Source organism: Zingiber officinale, chromosome 3B (genome assembly GCF_018446385.1).
Source record: "Zingiber officinale cultivar Zhangliang chromosome 3B, Zo_v1.1, whole genome shotgun sequence".
In the NCBI taxonomy this organism is placed as follows: domain Eukaryota; kingdom Viridiplantae; phylum Streptophyta; class Magnoliopsida; order Zingiberales; family Zingiberaceae; genus Zingiber; species Zingiber officinale.
The window spans coordinates 12728635-12749412 of record NC_055991.1 but is presented as its reverse complement, the minus strand read 5'-3'; the positions used below and the strand labels follow the sequence as shown (position 1 = coordinate 12749412).

Genomic DNA, 20778 nt, shown 5'->3' with positions numbered 1-20778 from the left:
ATGAGTTAACAAGTCGAATATTGTGAAACTTGAGCTTGGTTTATTTATCTTAACAAGTCTCATTAAACGAGCTCAAATCAGTTTTTATCGAATCAAGCTTCGAATAGCTCATGAGCGGCTTAGTTCATTTACACCCCTAAGGAGAAAAATGTGCTTTTCTTCCTCTTTTCTCCGTGTCACAATTGCTATTGTTATTCCTTTTGCTTTACTTTCCTTGATATTTTGGTTTGATTTTTTCGTGGAGTTTTATTTTTCAAAATAGCACATGATACGAAATGTTACGGTTAGACGTAGAAGTGACATGGAAGTCAAGGTCAAAGTGAGGTGGCAGTTTAAGTCAAAAGAAGGTGGCAGTCAACCGGTCTCCCTCAATAGGACTATTGCTTCTCGCCCAACACTAAGACTTTCAGTACGAGGACGACCGACCAAAGATTCGGTCGGACCCAAAGGACCAAGTGCTCCATTTAGGTGCTAAGACATCTATTATATATGTCCAATTGGCAAATAGTAGATCGAGTTTAAGGGATGACTGACCTAGCTTAAATTCGATAGGTCATAAGTTATGCCGGATGATCCCGTCCGGAAGTTGAGTCAGACGGAGGCCGGCTGTGCTGTCGTCGACGTTGACGGGGGTCGTTGAGACGCGTTGTAGGCGCTGTACTTCCTGCAAGGGATACCGCGGGAGGATGACAGAAGACGATGACAAGGACGACAAGGTGGGGGTCTCCTGCGCACACTCAGACAAGCACCCCGGGCGTTAGAGACCAAGAACCAGGGAAAAAGTTCCCGGATCAGGTCCTCCGATGCTCAAGTCAGGTATTTTTTCCTCAGAAGTACAGTGAAATGAAAGGACGAAAAGTAAAGGCCGAATGTGAAAAGATGAGTGAGCGTACCTACGTAAGGGAAAAAACCTCCCTTTTTATATGGCAGTGGGTACTTCTGGAATCTGACGAGTGTCAGGGAATGTCGGGTGTCAGGATTTGCTTGGCGGTGAATGACACGTGACATCTTTCTATAGGCCGAAGGAGGGATCGGGGGGCAATGAGCCCTAGACCGTTAGCATAGTCCCTGACATGTGGTGATTATTCTCTGACAAGTTGTTACGATTCCCTGGCTTGATTGTCGTATAGCGCGTGGCCACCCAGGTCCGCCAACCCTGGATTAGGTCCCCGTACCTGCAAACCTTGACCTGTGAGCACATACCTGCATTCCCTAGTTTGTGTTTGTCACCCCGTAAATCCAGATCTGCATGTTCAGCCCTGCATTTTCCATTCGGTCAATCCTGGTAAATCCAGACCTGCGCTTACCTCCCTGCCAATCGAGGCCCTTGTTAGAGTGTATGCTAAAAGCCTAGTTTTTTGTAAACATTTATTTTAGAAATAAAGAATCACATTGGTCAAATGTCTACATTTAAGTGCAGTTGTTCAATTAATTTATATTGTAGATAACATGGTGTGTGGTGTCACACACAGAAGATCATGTTATCAGTTCCTTATAAATTATAAACAGTAGTTCATGACTAAGATGGTTAGGAATAAATCATTGTTATAGTCATAGTGTAATTTGGTATTAGTTTATCTTGACTATAAAATTACACTAATACACTCTGAGTGTATTGAGCTGGAACATTTAAGGTAAGTTCTTTTTATACTGACTTGATAAAAGAACAAGACCTTAGTTGTTATGGAAGTGTGTGCTCTTAATTCTAATATAATAACAAGCACATATATTTAGTATTTATTTCTTTGACTTATCAAAGGGTGAGATTTAGCTCGATAAATCAATAGGCCCGATAAGTTGGGAAATAATATTACTTATAGTGTGTGTTGTTGATTATAGAAGAAAACTGTGTCCTAGTAATCTAGGTTGATAATATCCCCAAGAGGAGCTCATAAAGATTGTCATGTTAAACCCTGCAGGCGGACTTAGTCCGACATGACGATAAGGTTGAATGATACTACTCTTGGACTGAGATATTAATTAAAATGAGTTATCAGTAACTCAATTAATTAGTGGACATCCGACATCTTAAACACAGAGAGATTAACACACTCATAATAAGGAGCCCAAAAATATAATTTGGGATTGGTGCGGTAGTTCAATAATAATTCTTTAGTGGAATGAATTATTATTGATGAAATTAAGTTGATTGTTCGGGGCGAACACGGGAAGCTTAATTTCATCGGGAGACCAAAACTAATTCCTCCTCTTGGTCCCTATCATAGCCTCTTGTATATAGAAAATTATACCCACCTTCTTACCCACTCTTTGGTGGCCGACTAAGCTAGCTTGGAGCCCAAGCTAGGGCAGGCCAAGACCCAAAGATTGAGCCAAGTTTGGGGCCGGCCAATGCTTAGAGCCCAAGCATGGTATGGCCGGCCCTAAGCAAATTAAAATATTTTTGTTTTTAAATTTTTCTTATGTGGATTCCATGGTTTTAAAAGAGAGTTTAAAATTTAAATCATTCCTTTTATAGTTTTCTACAAAAGATTAAGAAAAGATTTGATATCTTTCCTTATTTGTAGATTGAGAGGAAGATTTTAATTTTGATAAAACTTTTCTTTTTTTTAACCATGTTCATGATTTAAAAAGAGAGTTTTAAAATTAAATATTTCCTTTTATAAGTTTCTACAAAAGATTAAAAAAAGATTTGATATCTTTCCTTATTTGTAGATTGAAAGGAGATTTTAATTTTAGAGAAAACTTTCCTTTTTGGAAATCAACCACATGTTTAAAAGAATGATTTTAATTTATAAAAATTTCCTTTTATAACCAACCACGAAGGAAAAAATTAATAGAGAAATTTTTATTAAAAATTTCTGGAAACAAATTAGGAAGTTTTTAATTCTTGTGATTAAAACTTTCCTTTTTGGAGATATAAGGTGGCCGGCCATGTTGAGATAAGAAAAGGAAATTGTTTTTAATTGATTGAGTTTTCCTTTCATTGGCAAAGAAAATAAGGAAGTTTTTATTTAAATTTTCCTTATTTGCCAAGACCAAAGAATATAAAAGAGGGGGTAGGGGTGCCTTCATGAGGTAACAACTCTATTCTATTCTCCTCCTCTCTTCCTTGGTGTGGCCGGCCCTTCTAGTTCTTCCTTCTCCTTTTTCTTTCTTCTCCTTGGCCGAACCTCTTCATCCTTTGGAGCTTGGAAGGTGGTCGGATCTTGCTTGGAGAAGAAGGAGGAAAATGAGACTTTGTTTCTAGCATCCCTTGGAGCTTGGTGGTGGTGGCCGAACCTCTACATCTCTTGGAGACTTGGTGATGGCCGAAACTAGCTTGGTGAAGAAGGAGCTTGGTGGTTCTCGTCTCGGAAGGTCGTTGCCTACACAACGTCCGAGATTAGAAGAGGAATACAGTAGAAGATCAAGAGGTCGTTTACTTGCAAAGGAATGTATAACTAGTAATTATTTTCTGCATCATACTAGTTTTTCTTTGTATGAATTCCAAACACAAGAGGCATATGATTCTAGATTTTCGAATTTGTGATTCGAGTTTGTATTTTTTTTTTTTTTTGTGTTTTTCGAATTTGTGATTCGATTGTTCTTTTTGGTTAAACTTAGAGTGTTATAAGGAAATTAAATATTAAATTTCTTTAAAAGGCTTTGTCTAGGAAGTGGTGGTTGCTCCTATATCCAAGAAGGCCTAGTGTCTTGCCATGTTTAACCTGGAAGTCAATTTTAGAAATTAATATTTAATTAAATTTATAACATAGGTGGATTTGGATCAATAATGTTAAGCATCATTTGTGATCCAAGTCTAAACCATTAAGAACAAATAAGTTAAATTTGGAATCAATAATGTTAAGTTCCGTTTGCGATTCTGAATTTAATTTCTAAAGAACACAATAGGTTGTTAGGAAAGGTTCGACATTAGTACAAAATTTTTATACAGTGGAACCGATACGATCTTCCTAGGACTAACCGACAATTGGTATCAGAGCTAGGGTTTGTCTCTGTGTGTTTGGTTTTCAATTTAGTTATGCACATGTCATACATAATTTAGGCAGGATAATAGTAGGATGTGCTAACTTTGTGGTTGTAGGCTCCAACTATTATAACTTATAGTTATTGTATATGATTGAACCCTTGGACATGTCAAGGGCATTTTATTGTGTGTGCATGATTGTATTTAACTAATACAACAGGAGTTGTATTAGCCCTAGGATTTTACTTTTTTGTTCGATCTAGACCTCATGTACATTCCCTTGTGGAATATAGGATCGATATATGTAAAATTTTATTTCTGTCGCGAATCGTATCCTTGCGAGGTGTGGTGCTATTGGAGGACCAGAGGCGCAGCGGAAAAGGAAACTCGATGGACCGGACGGCATGAACCCTAGGGTTGGCAGCACGCGAAGGACAGTGATGGAAGAAGCCATAATAGTTGAAAAATTAATTTCCATATTTATTGCTTTTATTTATTGTGATGTGTGTGTGCATGTGATGTATGCTTGCTAGGTTAAAATTCCTCACCTTAAATAACTAAGTGGGAGAGAGATTAGTAGATAGATTCCACGGTCTCCATTACTGGTTTATAAGTGATGTGACAAACTTGCGTGGTGGCTCTGAGTGCCTCCCTCCCCATTGGATGAGTTTGTTTGCGGATCACTAGATCAAACTTCCATTTTGGATGATTATAGGAAATTAATTAGGAGCGTGTGATCTTCCCCATCGGAAGGGGCACAATCTTATTTAATGGACTTAGTATCAAGTAATGGTATACACTTAGGCGCATTTAATAATATCCTCCTCATCGGAGTCACTGCTATTATTTGTGTGACCCAAGGAAAACCAACTATTAATTTGTCATAAAGATAGGTTGACAAGATAATAAAATTAAAGCCCCCTCTTACACATGTTTGATTTTATATACGTCCACTCTATCGTGGCATACAAATTTCACGGTGTTTGAGGTAATTTTATTTGTCATAAAGAAAGATTAATAAGATAATTAATGAGTAAAACCCTCCTCTTACAAATGTTCAAATTTGTATACGTCCACACTATCGTGGCATACAATATTCACGGTGTTTGAGGTGTTGGTGAATTTAAATGATATTGTTTGAGCAATCAATATTATTTTAAATTCTAAAGTCCTGACTAAATATTTTGTGATTCTTAGGTTTTCAATCCTCTTAGAAAGACAACAGACTTAGTGAGCCTAATTATAATGATTGGAAATAAAACTTGGACTTTAAGGTGGACTGTCCTCTCAGAAATGAGAACAATAAAAGTGTATTTAATTCATTAGTTGTTGAAACATGTTTAGTGGTGTTATCTACCGGTACCTGGTGTGTAGATACGAGAGCCACTGTGCAATTCATTGCAAGGGTTCCAAGAAACCTGACAACTATATGAAAGGGAAAATACCGTCTACATGGGCACTGCTGCAAATATAGCAGTTGTTGCAGTGGGAGATGTTTATCCTTTAATAGGAATAAAACATGGATTTTTAGAAATTGTCTTTATGTACTAAGTTTAGAAAGATTTTGATTTCGATTTCTAAACTATTAAAGAATAGATATTCTGTCTATTTTGGTAACAAAGTTATTATCAAGAAAATAGGAAAGTTATTTGTTCTGGTATGTTGGTTGACAATTTAAAATCCAATAACTCTCACGATGCAATAAATGGAAATCTTCTAACTCTACGAGAAAATAACTTTCGGAAATGAATCAATCATATCTTTGACATCTAAGGGTAGGTCATATTATCTTGAGTAGGATTCAAAGGATAATAGCCAATGAATTTTTGGGTTCATTGGTGGTGGAAAACATTCCAACCTGCGAGTCTTACTTAGGAAAATGACCAAGAGAGCTTTTAAAATCTATAAGGCTCCCTGCTTGATAATTTAGAAAAGGGCGAGATGGACTTAGGTAAAATTCAGATTATTCAATTAACTTATTTAATTTAAATCAATTCATCTTAATCAAATTAATTAATTCAATTAAGTCAACCTAATTAATTTCAAAATATTTTTAATTTTAAAATGTTAATTATTTTTAAAATCATAATTAAATTATTTTTAAATTATAATTTTAAATTATTTTTATTTATGACAAAGGGGGAGAGAAAAGTCACAATTATGCAAAAATTAAGCAAATTAATGCTCATGTTTAAATTTCTTTATTTATTGCTTGTTATATTTTTACTTAACTTTGAACCGTGTTGCCATAATAAAAAAGGGAGAGATTGTTGGTGTGGGAAACATCTGACGATCGAACCTGTGTTTTGATTATGGCAAATGGTTCAAAGTTAAGTTATTTTGTTATCTAAAATGCTTGAATGAGTTTGCAGGAAAGTCCTAAGTGTACTTAGGCAAAAGTCCTAGCTACGGTTAGGCAGATGAAAAACCCTAGGGGGTGGTAACCCTAAGTCCTAGGGGGTGGTAACCCTAGGTGAAGAAAAGTCCTAGCTGCGATTATGCAAAGGGAAAACTCTAGGGGGCGGTAATCCTAGGTCTTAGGGGGTGGTAACCTTAGGCGGAAAGTCTTAGTGGGTCGAGAGCTTCGGGCAAAAACCTAGGGGGTGGTAACCCTAGGTTGAAATCCTGGTGTTGCGAACCGGGTGGAAGTCTGGACGGGTTGTGGAGCGGACTTCCAGCATGAAGACTAGAAGCTTTGAGCGCTGAGCAAAAGTCCAGTTAGTCTGGAGGATCAACTGGCAACAGGTAAATTCTCCTGAGTGGAGTAGGTGAAGACGCGTTCCCTGATGAGAGAACAATAGACGTCGGTTCGATCTAGGATTTCTGGTAGAAAATCCGAAGTCAGAACCGGATAGTCTGGTGATTGTCAGATATTCATATTTATGTTATTATTATGTGTTAACTTTGTGTTGCAGGGTATGTTTGATCTTTTGGGACTAACATATCTTGCAGGGACAAAATAACGTGATTTACCTCGGATGAACAGTACCCGAGGTGCCCTCCATGGAGCTTGGAGGCACCTCGCGTGCAAGAGCTGGGGAGTGCGCGCAACAGAGCTGGAGGTGCCCTCATGAAGTGCTGAGGCGCCTCGGACGGTCTTGGAGCCGCCTTCAAGGGCATCAGAGGCGCCCTCAGGTGGATAGGCTGCGAAGGAGTCAAAGCTCATCTACGCTGCGAATCCGCCAGTAATGGAGGCGCCCTCAAGAGGCTTGAAGGCGCCCTCAATGACCTTTATATGGCAGTCTCGACCAGCAGCAAAGGATAACATAGTTTTGACAATCCTTCTTCAACGCACTGCTAACGAGACGATCTGGCTGAGCTACAACAAGACCTCAACAACCCGAAGCCGCGAAGTTTCTATTCCTTGTTGTCGGTATAGCTTTTTCAATACAGTTTTGTAATAATCTCTTGTAACCTTTTACGCGATTATAGTTGTTGCCCAAAGTAAACGCTCAATGAGCGTGGGCCTTGGAGTAGGAGTCGCCACAGGCTCCGAACCAAATAAATCCCTGTGTTTGCTGGTGTACTTTTGTGCATTGTTTCTTTATTATTCCGTTGCGTTATTCGATAAGTTTTAAACCGAAAAGTGAAAGCCACGAGCGCTATTCACCTTCTCCCCTCTAGCGCGTCTTGATCCAACACAATCATCTCGAATCCACATCTCCAAAGAGATGCTTTACTTAAGATGTCAAAGTATAAGCCTCCATGACCAAGGTGACTTGAATACCTCAAGTTGAAGGAAACTTACACTTGAGCTACAGTAAGTACTTCACAGATATATCCATATATGTAGAGAATCATATAAAGTCTTACAGTAGATCAATCAAATGAACTAGCTATCATAATTAGCATCCACGTTTAACTCTCAATATTCTAATGTCTTAAGCTAGTGAGTAATAGCTGTTTGATTAGATCAAGTATAACTCGTGCTAGTCTTACAGAATTGATGATGTCCGAATATATCAATTCATTGACTAAGGAATGTTTCAATACTTCCATAATTATATATGTAGAGACACTCACTAGTTGTAATTCAATCACAAGTTCTCTCATACTATGAATCGTATTATGAACATTCATTAAGTGAGTTTAAGACCATTCAAATACACAAGCAGTGTACACTCAACTAGTGAATATTTATTTATCAAAATAAATAATACAAACCATAAGGCAATTGCTTTAAGACATCTCTCAAACATAACATCAACTACTTGGCTTCATTTACCAGGACTTCCCCTTGCCTAATCTCTAATTAGAACTAGTTACTCAGTAGACTTCTCACCTGCCTAAATTACAGTTAGGAGTTACCCTTGTCTAACCTCCAGTTAGGACTAGTCATTTAGTAGACTTCTCACATATCATCTAGTCATGACTGGACTTCATCAAGTCCTGTTTCGATCCACCCTTGGTCAAACTGACTAGACTTAGGTACATTATCAAATATCAAAACCCTGAATATTGATTGTACCAACAAAAATTGGATGGGAAATGCAAGAATTCATAGCTCGGATGACTCAAATGCAGCATCATTTTGACTCTCAAGAGACTCAGGACCCTCAGGGCCATACTGATCAATAGATTCCCAGAGGTGTGTTGATCATTTATTTTTCTTTTTTTATTTATTATTTATGAAACATGCAAAATATATCTATTGATTTTCATATTAGATGCATCGCTAAGTGTATTATATCTTTTCAGGAATATTACAGATCTATTCTATACATCACCATCAACAGATATCCAAACTAGTATTCAGGTATGAAATAGTTTTGATATTATTAAATTTAATATGTTAGTCATAATTCTAATGATGTATACTAGTTTATTCCTTGTTTTATTAATAACCCATCATATTATATTTTTGGCAGAATCGAATATTACTAGTTAGTTTTGGATTGGATTATCTTCGCTAGGAGGTATTATATTTCACATTATTAGATTCAAATGTATTATACTTTATTTGAGATATCTGGATATTTATTTTTATTTTATTATTGGATTAATTTGATACTTGTTTAGCTTGAGTTTAATACTTTTCATTTTGTAAATGTATCATTTTGTTGAATTTCAGTTTTGTGAATCTTATAATGCGTGTGTTTGTGAATGTCAATATTATGTTTGTGAATGTGTAATGCATGTGTTTATGAATGTGTTATGTTTGTTTTTTTTGAAAATATGTTTGAAAATCATGATTTCGAGATATATATATATATATATAAATATGTTTGTTACCGTGCATATCCGTTTGGTTTATATTCTTAGGTGACCTTCACAAGTCTGGACATCCAGGAGTAACTCTCTGAGTGCCCGAAGTATGCCCGGGAGTGACTCTGGGTGCCTGGGATGACTTTGGACGCCCGGACCTATGAGAGTTGCCCAGGAGTATCCACTGAACGGGTATGCAGGGTATATATATATATATATATATATATATATATATATATATATATATATATATGATGGTTGGAAAATTTGATAATTAGCGCCGGAATATTAAAATTCCGTCGCTAATTTACGACAAAATTTAATGTTATGTCGCTATCTTTTCATATGAAATTTAAAAAGTTATGATAATTAACGACAGATATTTAAAATTTTATTTTTCATTAGCGACGAAATATTAAAATCTATAGCTATTATTTGTATATGAAATTTAAAAATGTTACGATAAATAGAGATAATCATTTATTTATTCGTCTCTAATTAGTGATGCTTTTTAATTATTCTGTCGCAAATCTTGGCTATGTTATAATGACATTGCTAATGAATTTAGCTACAAAATTAAATTAATCATCGCTAATTAGAGACGAATTTTAATATTCGTCTCTATAGGATTAATAAATTGACATCTCTAATGTAATGACGGATTATTTAATTTCGTCACTAAAATTAGAGACGGATTATTTAATCCCGTCGCTAAATATAGAGACGGAATTTAATTTCGTCTCTAAGTACTGACAGATTATTTAATTCCGTCGCTAATTGATGTCAACGACGGTAATAATCAATCGTTAATCAGTTGTTATATTCAATTAGTCATTGATTAGCGATGGATAATTTTGTTGCTAAAGTTTATTTTTTTTAGTGATGTAGGGTACATTAAAGCTAGTCATCCATATTAATTAAGTTTCCGAGTTCTTTATTTCCCAAAGTTTGACCATGCAACACTAGAATAATGAGCTCAAATTAGATTCCCATGGTGAGTCAAAATTACAAATTAATATCATTCAATACAATTCCGGTCATATGACCTACCGCTCCTTAATAACAATGAAAGCCCTCAATCACTTACATTTGGAACAAATTTAAGACATAAGGCTTTCCCAATAAATTCTAAGGTCTTCACCAACTAAAGAGTCTGAAATGGAATGGATGAGACAGCAATATTCTTTAATTAATCTTGGGACAAAATTTTATTAATGGAATGGATAGAAAACTAAGAGACCTCAAACTACCATTCATTGTTCAATATTGGAACTAAGAAGGGAAGTATATGTGCTACCTAACGTTAACCAATCATCTCTCTCTTTGTTTTCTCTCTCTCTAGCCTCATTGCATTAGATTACTGAGATATTTACTGAATTTCAGTGTGGTTACGATCTGGATCCATGAATGATTCTACAGAACAACATAGGGCAGTTCAAATTTCCGTAGCGTGGGATCCCCAAAAAGAATTTCTTATATGCAATTTTATCCTATTTTACATGAGACTAATTTTGTGATTCAAATTCAGATCACATGTTAGTAATTTTATCGATGCGTCAAGATTTATTCGGTAGAGCAACAACCAGAGCGAAATGGGAAACCAGAATGCTCAACACGGGAAAAAAGTGCCACAATCAGTTTTCCAATGCGAAACAGTTTCACTGATCCACCAGAGAAGAGAATTAAACTAAAAGACTTGTTTAGAATCTGAATATATAGCTAGGTCAAAATCATTTTTCAAGCTAGAAAAATTGAATGAACTTCTCAAGTATCTGTAAGTAACCTAGAAAAAAGTAATATACAGTCTCTTCAAATTATTCTCCAAGAGGCATGTGTATCTGTAGAACACTTGACAGGCAGGCCTCAAGTAGTCACTTTAATTTCTTTTACTGACTTGGGGCCAGATTCTAATCTACCTGACTTCCAAGATATTCACGCATTTCCCTTTCCAAAGAAACTTATGCATCAAGCAAGACAAAATTTCTCAAAGCTGATCGTGCACCACACGTAACCCTAACAATTACAATTCATATGGTAAAAGATGATTAGTTCACTCCAGCACCCCCGTTAATTCATCCCTAGGTTAACACGGAGAAGATAAATCATTGATGACTACTAACCATTAGTGCAAGTGGCAAGACATGAGGGAGGACATACTCGGATACGCCGAGCTTCAATCCTAAGACTTTATATGATAACACTCCATGCCTCAACCACAGCACCGCCCCAAAGGGACTAACAATTTACAATTCATGCACTATGTAATAGGAAGACTATGAACAATTCTGACCAAGGATCAATCCATTATGATCTTTTAAATTTTAAAGATTTAGTCCTATTATGTAGTACAGATGGTCGACGCATGATATTTTTAGTGTAATAGTCAGAGGTCGATTCCCAGGAACTAACGACCTATCGTCACCCCACAATGCACCTAACACTTGTGTATCTACATTTACCTCCCTCCATACCCGTAGGGCTAACACTAAGAGAGCTGCTAAGGTAGCAAATCTATATTTTTAAATTTTTTTTATAAAGATTTACATTTGTTACGAAGAATCCGTAACTGTTATCCAAAAAGTACTATTTAGGTTCTTTTCGGAGCCTCCGAATATATTCTTTACTATTTTTAATAATTTTTATTTTTATAGTATTTATGAATTTTTTTCCAGTAGAATTTCTTTCCTTCCTTTCTTTACAAGATAAAAATTTAGGTTTATCTATTAGGATTTCTTTTCTTTTTTAATTTTTAGGGTCTAAAGTCTACATAAATAATTTTAGGTGGTGTTTGGTTTTGGGCTTTGAGAATGTGGTAATACATTTATTTCCAAATTTTGTGTTTGGTTGAGGGGAATGAAATTAAAACTTTGAAATGAAATCCAAAAATTTGGGTATTGATGAAACTCGTCTCCTCCCTTGAGTTTTAATAGAATGAGAATGAGAATTAAGTTTGGGATAAAAATTCGATCCCTTAATATATTTGTCCGATTTTTTTTTTCATTTCACTTTCTCTCTTCTTATTCTTTCTCATCATACCTTCTCTCTCAATATCCCCCATCATACACTCTCTCTCCTTATTTTATCTTTCATCATATTTTTTCTCTCATCATGCTTTCTCTTCTATCACACTCCTTCCTCATTTTTTTCTTATTACACATTCTCTCTCATCATACTTTCTCTTTCTCAATTCCTCTCATTACACTTTATCTCTCTTCATTCTCTTCCATCACACTTTCTCTCTCGTCATGCTTTTTCTCTCCCATCACACTTTCTTTTCTCATAACACATCCTCTCATCACACTTTCTCTCTAATCATTCTCTATCATTATATTTTTCTCTCACTTTCAACTTTCTCTCATATCTAATTTTTTCTTTTATTTTTCTCTAAGTATAAAAAAAAATAGTTTATTCTAATAAAAATATTCAACTGACCAAACATTATTTTTAAGAGTGATATTCATGCTCATACCCATTCTCATTTCACAATATTATGATTCTCATTCCCATTTTGATTCCTAAGAAAGAACAAAACGTTAGTTGTTTGATAATTCATCCTCTATTAACCAAATTTTAATAATTTTTTTTGACAAATGATGAGTTTCTCTTTATTTATTTTGAATTATCTTCGTGTCTTCTCCTCAATTTCTCATTCTCGATAGCTCGCATAATTACTATACTTACTAAAAAAAAATGATAATTAACTAGACTGACTAACGTCGAGTCTGAGTAATTGATCTAGCCCTACAAAAATTTTCACTGACCACTAAAATAAAATAAAGAAGCCGCTTATGACGAGTGGCTAAAAACCCCGAACCATGAGTATCATAGAGATACTTATATTGAATTTCTTCACCACTGCACTATAGTCCCGGCACCATAACTTACCCCCAAAATCTTATATATAGAGCTTAATTAAGGTGACATACACACAACAATTGATTAATTGCAATGGGTAGCCTTTCTCAATTATTTCTTCATCCCACTGCCAATAGCAACTACTCCTTTGCATGCGCCTTCGCAGCCCAAAGTCCTTTAATTAGACGACGACGACTTCAACGTTCAGTACTGATTGCATGCGAATCAAGCGATGAGCATGAGCTCACGCTCGACCGCCGCGACGTGCTCGTCGGCCTCTGCGGAGCTGCTGCTGCCGCCTCCGGCGGCCTTGGGATCGACAGCAATCCAGCCGCCCTCGCCAGACCGATCCAGGTGCCGGACTTCTCGAAGTGCGGCCCTGCCGTTCTTCCCCCCGGCGCCACTCCCGTCGACTGCTGTTCTTCCTACTCCAAGGCCATTAAAGACTTCAAGCTCCCGCGGCGGTCGTCGCCCCTCCGCGTCCGCCCGGCCGCCCACCTTGTCGATGCTGATTACCTGGCTAGGTACACCAAGGCCGTCGAGCTGATGAAGGCGTTGCCGGCGGACGACCCTCGCAACTTCACTCAGCAGGCCAACGTCCACTGCGCCTACTGCGACGGAGCCTACGACCAGATTGGATTCCCCGACCTGGAGATCCAAGTCCATAATTCGTGGCTCTTCTTCCCCTGGCACCGCTTCTACCTCCACTTCCACGAGAGGATCCTCGGAAAACTCATCGGCGACGATACCTTCGCCCTTCCCTTCTGGAATTGGGATGCCCCCGGCGGCATGAGGATGCCCTCCATCTACACCGACCCGTCGTCGCCGCTCTACGTCAGTTTCCGCGGCGCCCGGCATCAGCCGCCCGCCCTCGTCGACCTCGACTTCAACGGCACCGAGCCGGATTTCTCCTACGCGCGGCAAGTCGACCACAACCTCAAGATCATGTACCGCCAAGTGATCTCCGGCGGCAAGACGCCGTTTCTGTTCCTGGGTTCGGCTTACCGCGCCGGCGACGAGCCCAACCCCGGCGCCGGCTCTCTGGAGAACACCCCGCACAATACGGTTCACACCTGGACCGGCGACTCGACTCAGCCGAACAGAGAGGACATGGGAAACTTCTACTCGGCGGCGCGCGACCCCATCTTCTTCGCACACCACGCCAACGTCGACCGCATGTGGTACTTGTGGAAGAAGGTAGGCGGACGGCGCCTCGACTTCGACGACAACGACTGGCTCGACGCCACCTTCCTCTTCTACGACGAGAACGCCGAGTTGGTCCGCGTCACGATCAAGGACAGCCTTGAACCTGAGTGGCTGCGCTACTCGTACCAGGACGTGGAAATCCCATGGCTGAGAACACCGCCGACGCCGGCGAAGAAAGCGTCAGCTTCGCCGAGAAATCTGGAGAGATCCAGCAGTACTGCTACCGCGGAGGCGGGGCGGTTCCCGGTGGTGCTGAAAGCGCCGGTGAGCTTCTCGGTGAGGAGGCCGAAGGTATCGAGGAGTGGGAAGGAGAAGGAGGAGGAGGAGGAGGTGCTAATCGTGGAGGGCATCGAGTACGAACGCGACAACTTCATCAAGTTCGACGTGCTCGTGAACGCGACGGAGGGGGTGAGCCCCGGCGAGAGCGAGTTCGCCGGCAGCTTCGTGAACGTGCCGCACAAGCATAAGCACAGCAAGAAGGAGAAGAAAGTGAGGACTAGGCTTCGCGTGGGGATCACTGACCTGCTGGAAGACATCGGCGCGGAGGAGGACGAGAGCGTGCTGGTGACGATCGTGCCGAGGGCGGGAAAGGGGAAGGTTTCGGTGGGTGGCATCGCCATTGACTTCTCAAAGTGAATGGAAGCGACGACGACAGTCAAGAGTCACAATAAATAAGGACGATTCATCGGCTACGGATCTAATCAAATATGCTGATAAAATTGTTGGATTTCTTAGGATTAGTACAAAATCTAATAATTAGCGAGTTATAGACAATTCACGTTAAAAAACAAGTAGATGTTGAAAATATTAGTGACGTAAATTTATTTTCGTCTTTAAATATAGCCTAAAATTATATTTTAAAAATATACACGGCGTTAGATGATTAAAAAGAATGAGAAAAATGAGATGAATATAATGTAAAATTGAAAAGATGAGGTGAAACGTAAAGCGAAAATTTTATATAGATTAGGTCATAGTCTTTGTAAGTATATATATTGCAATTATTAGATACACTAAAATATTTTGAAATAAAGATCAAATTTTTGTTCCAAAGTACATATATATATAAGACCAAATCTATATATGTTCTTAAAATTGTAAAAAAAAAAAAAAAATCAAAAGTAATCTCATTTTTTAATTTTAAAATATTTGTGTCTATCTAACAATTTTGACTAAAAGTATTAGATTAACCAAAACATTTTAAAATCTAAAAATAAGATCATATATCCCTAGAAGTGTAAGGAATTCAAATTTGGTCTTATCCTTTTTCATTTCAAAATATTTTGATTCGTTTAGTAATTTTTGTTGAAGAAAACAATGCTTTTGTGTGCTCAAATTCGACTATACTATTTTGATGTGTTTCACAATGGGATGATGTATGTATTAAGTGTGCAAGGACTTAATATTGTTTCATGGCCGAGCTTAATTGTTAACTTGGAGTGGTTGAGTTGATTTTTTTTACTTGATGGCTGGATTAGTGATCTGGAATAATTAGATGACATGAAACGAGCTTGAGGATCTTGATATTTAAATGGCTTGACGACCTAAAACGACATGGATTCTAGGGCATTGAGTATGGAGTTGCAAACTCAATGGCAAGTGTTAGTCAGACTACGTAGAGTTAGCTTGAGTTTAGTGCATTCAATGACTTGGTGACCTAGATTGAGGATATTGAAGACTTGGAGCATGAGAGATTTTGATTGCAAATGTAATCTTTGAATTTGTCTTTAGCATTAGACAAAATCATTAAAGATGACGTGTGATGATTAGGTAAAAGTAAGTTGCCTAATGATTTGGTGTGACACCTTAAACCAAGGGACTGCGGACTGCTTGGCCTAAGTTGTTCTTTGCTAACTTAGCTTGGTGACTTTATATAAATCTTTATATATTTTTTAAAGTAATTCATATATCTAATCGATTAATTTTGAAGATGATACTCCATAAAATTTTTTATCAATCACTAAGATTAATCAGAAAGTATAAAGACCTATTCAAATGATCATCAAATTTAAGTTCACTTATCATTGGAGGAAAAAATCTCTTGCAATGTACCGATTTGAATCATAATCCCTTAATTATTTATTGAAAGGCTTAATGATTGCACCATTACCCCGAGCTATATATATCTTTTATAAGTCTAAGGGGGTACTTGGTCCCTAGAGGGGAATGGGAATGGGAATGTGAAAGAGTATGATAGAAGTCAAGAATGGGAATGGAAAGGTTTCCATACCCCCCAAAATGGTATGTAATGGCTCATTCCCATGTTTGGAGGAATGAACCCATGGGACCCACCATTAATTACCCAAACCAAACACCAATATTTCATTCCTTTCCCATTCCTCATTTCCCATACCATCCAATCAAGCACCCCTAAGATTTAAGCTAAGTGAAGGAGAGATCGTGGGTTTAATCACCTAATCGTTAAAGTCAACTACAACATGTCAATCAACTACAGAGTTGATTGAATATAAGGGTTAGGCGAACAAATAATTATATTTGAGTAATAATTGATCGGATAAGATATGATTCTAAGCAATTGGAGACTTGTGTAGAGTTATAAATAAATTCATGAAGGATGCGGTGATAAGAAAGGGTTCATCTTGGGAAAGGTATTTATCATAATGGAGATTAAAGTTAAAGGCGGTCAACATTTTCTATCATAGGCCAAGCGGGCAAGTGGTTCGCCCAACTGATATATAAAAGACTCAATCTGACATCATCACTAGCTCGCCCACTAACTGAGCTAAGACGCTCAAGACAAGAATGAACGACTATCCCTCTCAGCCTTACATCAATGACCAGATAAGCAGAGTAGAGTTATGACCGAGCGAACCACATGCGGACAATGCTACTACAGCCGAGCGACTATCCTGTTCGGTCTAGACACGTGCAACAACCAGATAGTGGAAGTATCGATCGAGCGGCTATCCCGCTCGGCTAAGTAGTAGATTCATTAGCCAGACAACAGATACTTCAGCCAAGCGACCACCCCGCTCAGCCCCACAACGAAGGACACTGGGACAGGGAACTCTCAGCCGAGCGCCCATCCCGTTCGGCTGAGCAACAGACACCAAGGGATATCCTTCAACATGCCGCCGATGGGCGGCATAGTCAGACAGAAGATCTTACGGTGGAAGCTTCCACTGTCATTTCAGAGATATGTTCGGCTCGTTAAAGTACTATGTTAGGGACACTTTACTGACATGACTATTCACGGAAGGTTTGGGACAGCGTGCCCGCTTTAAGAAGCGTGCACACACGTTACAGGAGCCCTATATAAAGGGAGGCTAGGCATTGGCGGAGGTATATTTTTCTCGCGATCTCTATAGTTGCGCTATAGTTTTCTTTGCTCCTTGCCTCGCCGGAAACTTACTTGAACGTTGGAGGGTCATCGCCGGGATCCCTTTCCTGGCTCGGCACTGACGTTGTTTGTGTTGCAGGCAAGCGCGGAGTCCTTCGGAGGTCAGCAGGAGCACCACGTCCCCAGCATCCACTTTCTCAGCTTTCGGACAGAATCAACGAATAAGTTTAATATTTGACTTGGTAAGAGCTTATTAAATGAACAAGCATGAATACCTTATTTAACTAAATGAATAAACTTGAATACATATGTGTTCAGCTTATTATCGTTTGTGAACAATGTTTGTGAACAATGTTTGTGAACAACGTTTGTGAACAATGTTTGTGAACAATATTTATAAAAAATATTTGTGAACAATGTTTGTAAATAATATTTATAAACGATGTTTATTAATAAAACTTTTATCAACTTACTAAATAAATAAAGAAACTTTCAAATGAAAAAAATAAATTTATATTATCAAGCTTAATAATTAATAAAATAAATTTAAAATATAAAAATTTTAAATAATAAAAAAACTTGATTGAAATTTCAATAACATTTAAACGAATCATATTCAAGTCAAGCTCAAGTTCTTAAAAAAGAAATTAAGCCAACAATCATTTTAACAGTTTAATTTATTTTAGACTTAACTCGATTATCTTATCAACCAAGTTTAAATACTATAAAACTTAGTTCGGCTTGACTTGTTACTTGTTACAACCCTAGGCTTGGTAATCAACTAATGATGAAATCCCATGAACTAGCAATATAGCTATTAGTTTTCAACTATACATTAAGTGAATTTGAGGACTTTTATGTTGACTAGATGTGAACAAAAGGGAGTCGTAGGGAAACATATTATATTATCTGTAAGTGAGATTTGAAAAAAGAAAAGAAAAAAGAATGCACAAAAATTCTATTCTTAAGTGATAAGTGCTCAAAGGTCTCTAAGAGCATGAAACCTTCAACTTAAATTCTTCTTGAATTTTATATTTCATTGTATTTGATAGTGGAGAGTTTATTATACATAACCCAAGGTGAGTGCAAGAGCTTTCCTCCTTTGCCTTTGTAAAGGGATGGTATTAGTGAATTTGAAGCGGGGATGAACCTAAGTATTGTAGTGTTGTTTGTTACTCGAAAAATTCAATGGCTCCACTGTACAAAAATTTTGTACGTGATCTGAACCTTTCTTAGCTACCATGTGTTCTTTTAAGTTAAACTTGTATCTCCTGCGGAACTTAACACGTTTGATTCCAAATTTAACTTATATGTTCTTTTAGGTTTAGATTTGGATCTCCTGCGAAACTTAACACGTTTGATCCAAATCACCTAGGTTAATATTCAATTAAATATTGGATTCCAAAATTGGCTTCCAGTACTGCATGGCGAGGCACTTGGCCTTCTTGGATATGGGAGCAACCACCACCTACTAGACAAAGCCTTTTAAGGAAAGTTAATATTTAATTTCCTTATATAACTCTAGGTTAACCAAAAGGGGCAATCAATTCACAAGGAAAAAAGAAAAAGAACACAACATCGAAATTAAATTCGAAAAACAAGAATCGGATGCCTCTTGTATTTGGTATTTATACAAAGAAAAATTAACTAGTATGATGCGGAAATTAAATACTAGTTATACCTCTTCCTTGTATGCTAAAAACCTCGAGATCTTCTGCCGTATCCCTCGCCTCCTCTTAGACGTCGTGTGGGCGACGATCCTTCAAGACGAACATCACCCGGAAAGCTTCTCCTCCTTCTCTAGAATTCGGCTACCACCACCACAAAGGAGCAAAAGAGAACAAAGGGAAGAGAGGGAGAGGGGCCGGCCACTTGATGATCTCCAACAACACAATATCAATTGTTATGTTTTTCAAGGTCTCCCCTTCCCCCCTTTTTATATTAGTTTCTCAACGAAAAATTATGGAAAGAGTTTTATAAAAAATTAGACTCATTCCTATTTCCTTTTAATTTTTTTCTTTTTCTTTCCTTTTAATTAATCAATCCTAGATTGATTTATTAATTAAACAACTATTTGTTGATGTTTAATTATTTGACCGGCCCCTTGCTTGGGCACCAAGCAAGGTGGCCGGCCACTTATTAAAAGGGAAAGAAAGAAAATTTTTTTATAAAATTTAAAAGAAGAAAACTTCTAATAAAATTTTATAAACTCTCTTTTTTTTAATGTGGATATTAAAAGGAAAGTTTTAAAATTTAAAACCAAGTTTTAAAATTTAAAACATCTCTAATAATATTTCTTTTTAAAAGAAAGTTTTATAAATTTTACAACTCTCTTATAAAACCTTGTGGCCTAATTTAAATTAGGAAAATTTTATAAATTTTTAAAATCTCTCTTTTTACAAATTGTAAATATCTGAGGAAATTTAAAAATTCAAAAATAACCTTCCTAATTTAAATATTGCGGTCAGCCCCCTTACCCAAGGCAAGGGCCGGCCACTTCTAGAGAATATGTGGTCGGTCATTGCTTGGTCACCAAACAATGAACCGGCCCCTTCTTGGACACCAAGATAGGTTTTTCTTTGGATGGACTTGAGGCTTTATTGAGGCTACAACAGGGACCTAGAGGAGAAATTAGTTTTGGCCTTCCGATGAGCTTGAGTATCCCATGCTCGCCCCGAACACACAACTCAAGTTCATCGATAATAACTCATTCCACTAGAGAGTTATTATCGCACTACCGCACCAATCTTAAATTACATTATGAGCTCCTTCTTATCATGAGTGTATTAGTCTCCCTGTGTTTAAGATTACGAATGTCCACTAATTAAGTGAGTTACTGACAACTCATTTAATTAATATCTAGCTCCAAGAGTAGTACCACCCAACTTTATTGTCATGTTAGACTAGGTCCACCTGCAGGGTTTAACATGACAATCCTTATGAACTCCTCTTGGGGACATTCTCAACCTAAATAACTAGGACACAGATTCCTTCTATAATCAACAACACATACTATAAGTAATATCATTTCCCAACTTATCGGGCATATTAATTTATCGAGCTAAACCTCACCCTTTGATAAATCAAAGAAATAAATATTAAATATACATGCTTGTTATTATATTATGATTAAGAGCACATACTTCCATAATAACTAAGGTATAGTTATTTTACTAAGTCAGTACAAAAAGAACTTACTTAAATGATCCTACTCAATACACTTAAAGTGTAGCAGTGTAATTTATTAGTCAAGATAAACTAATACTTAATTACACTACGTCTA

General features: G+C 37.4%; 1 protein-coding gene across 1 annotated transcript; it reads left to right on the top strand.

The window, feature by feature from the left end:
• Nucleotides 1–13081: 13081 nt before the first annotated feature.
• Nucleotides 13082–14912, top strand: LOC122054690 (polyphenol oxidase, chloroplastic-like). Its single transcript, XM_042616129.1, has one exon. It carries the CDS (start codon nt 13082–13084, stop codon nt 14828–14830), a length of 1749 nt encoding a protein of 582 aa, XP_042472063.1. The 3' UTR covers nt 14831–14912.
• The last annotated feature ends 5866 nt before the right edge of the window (nt 14913–20778 follow it).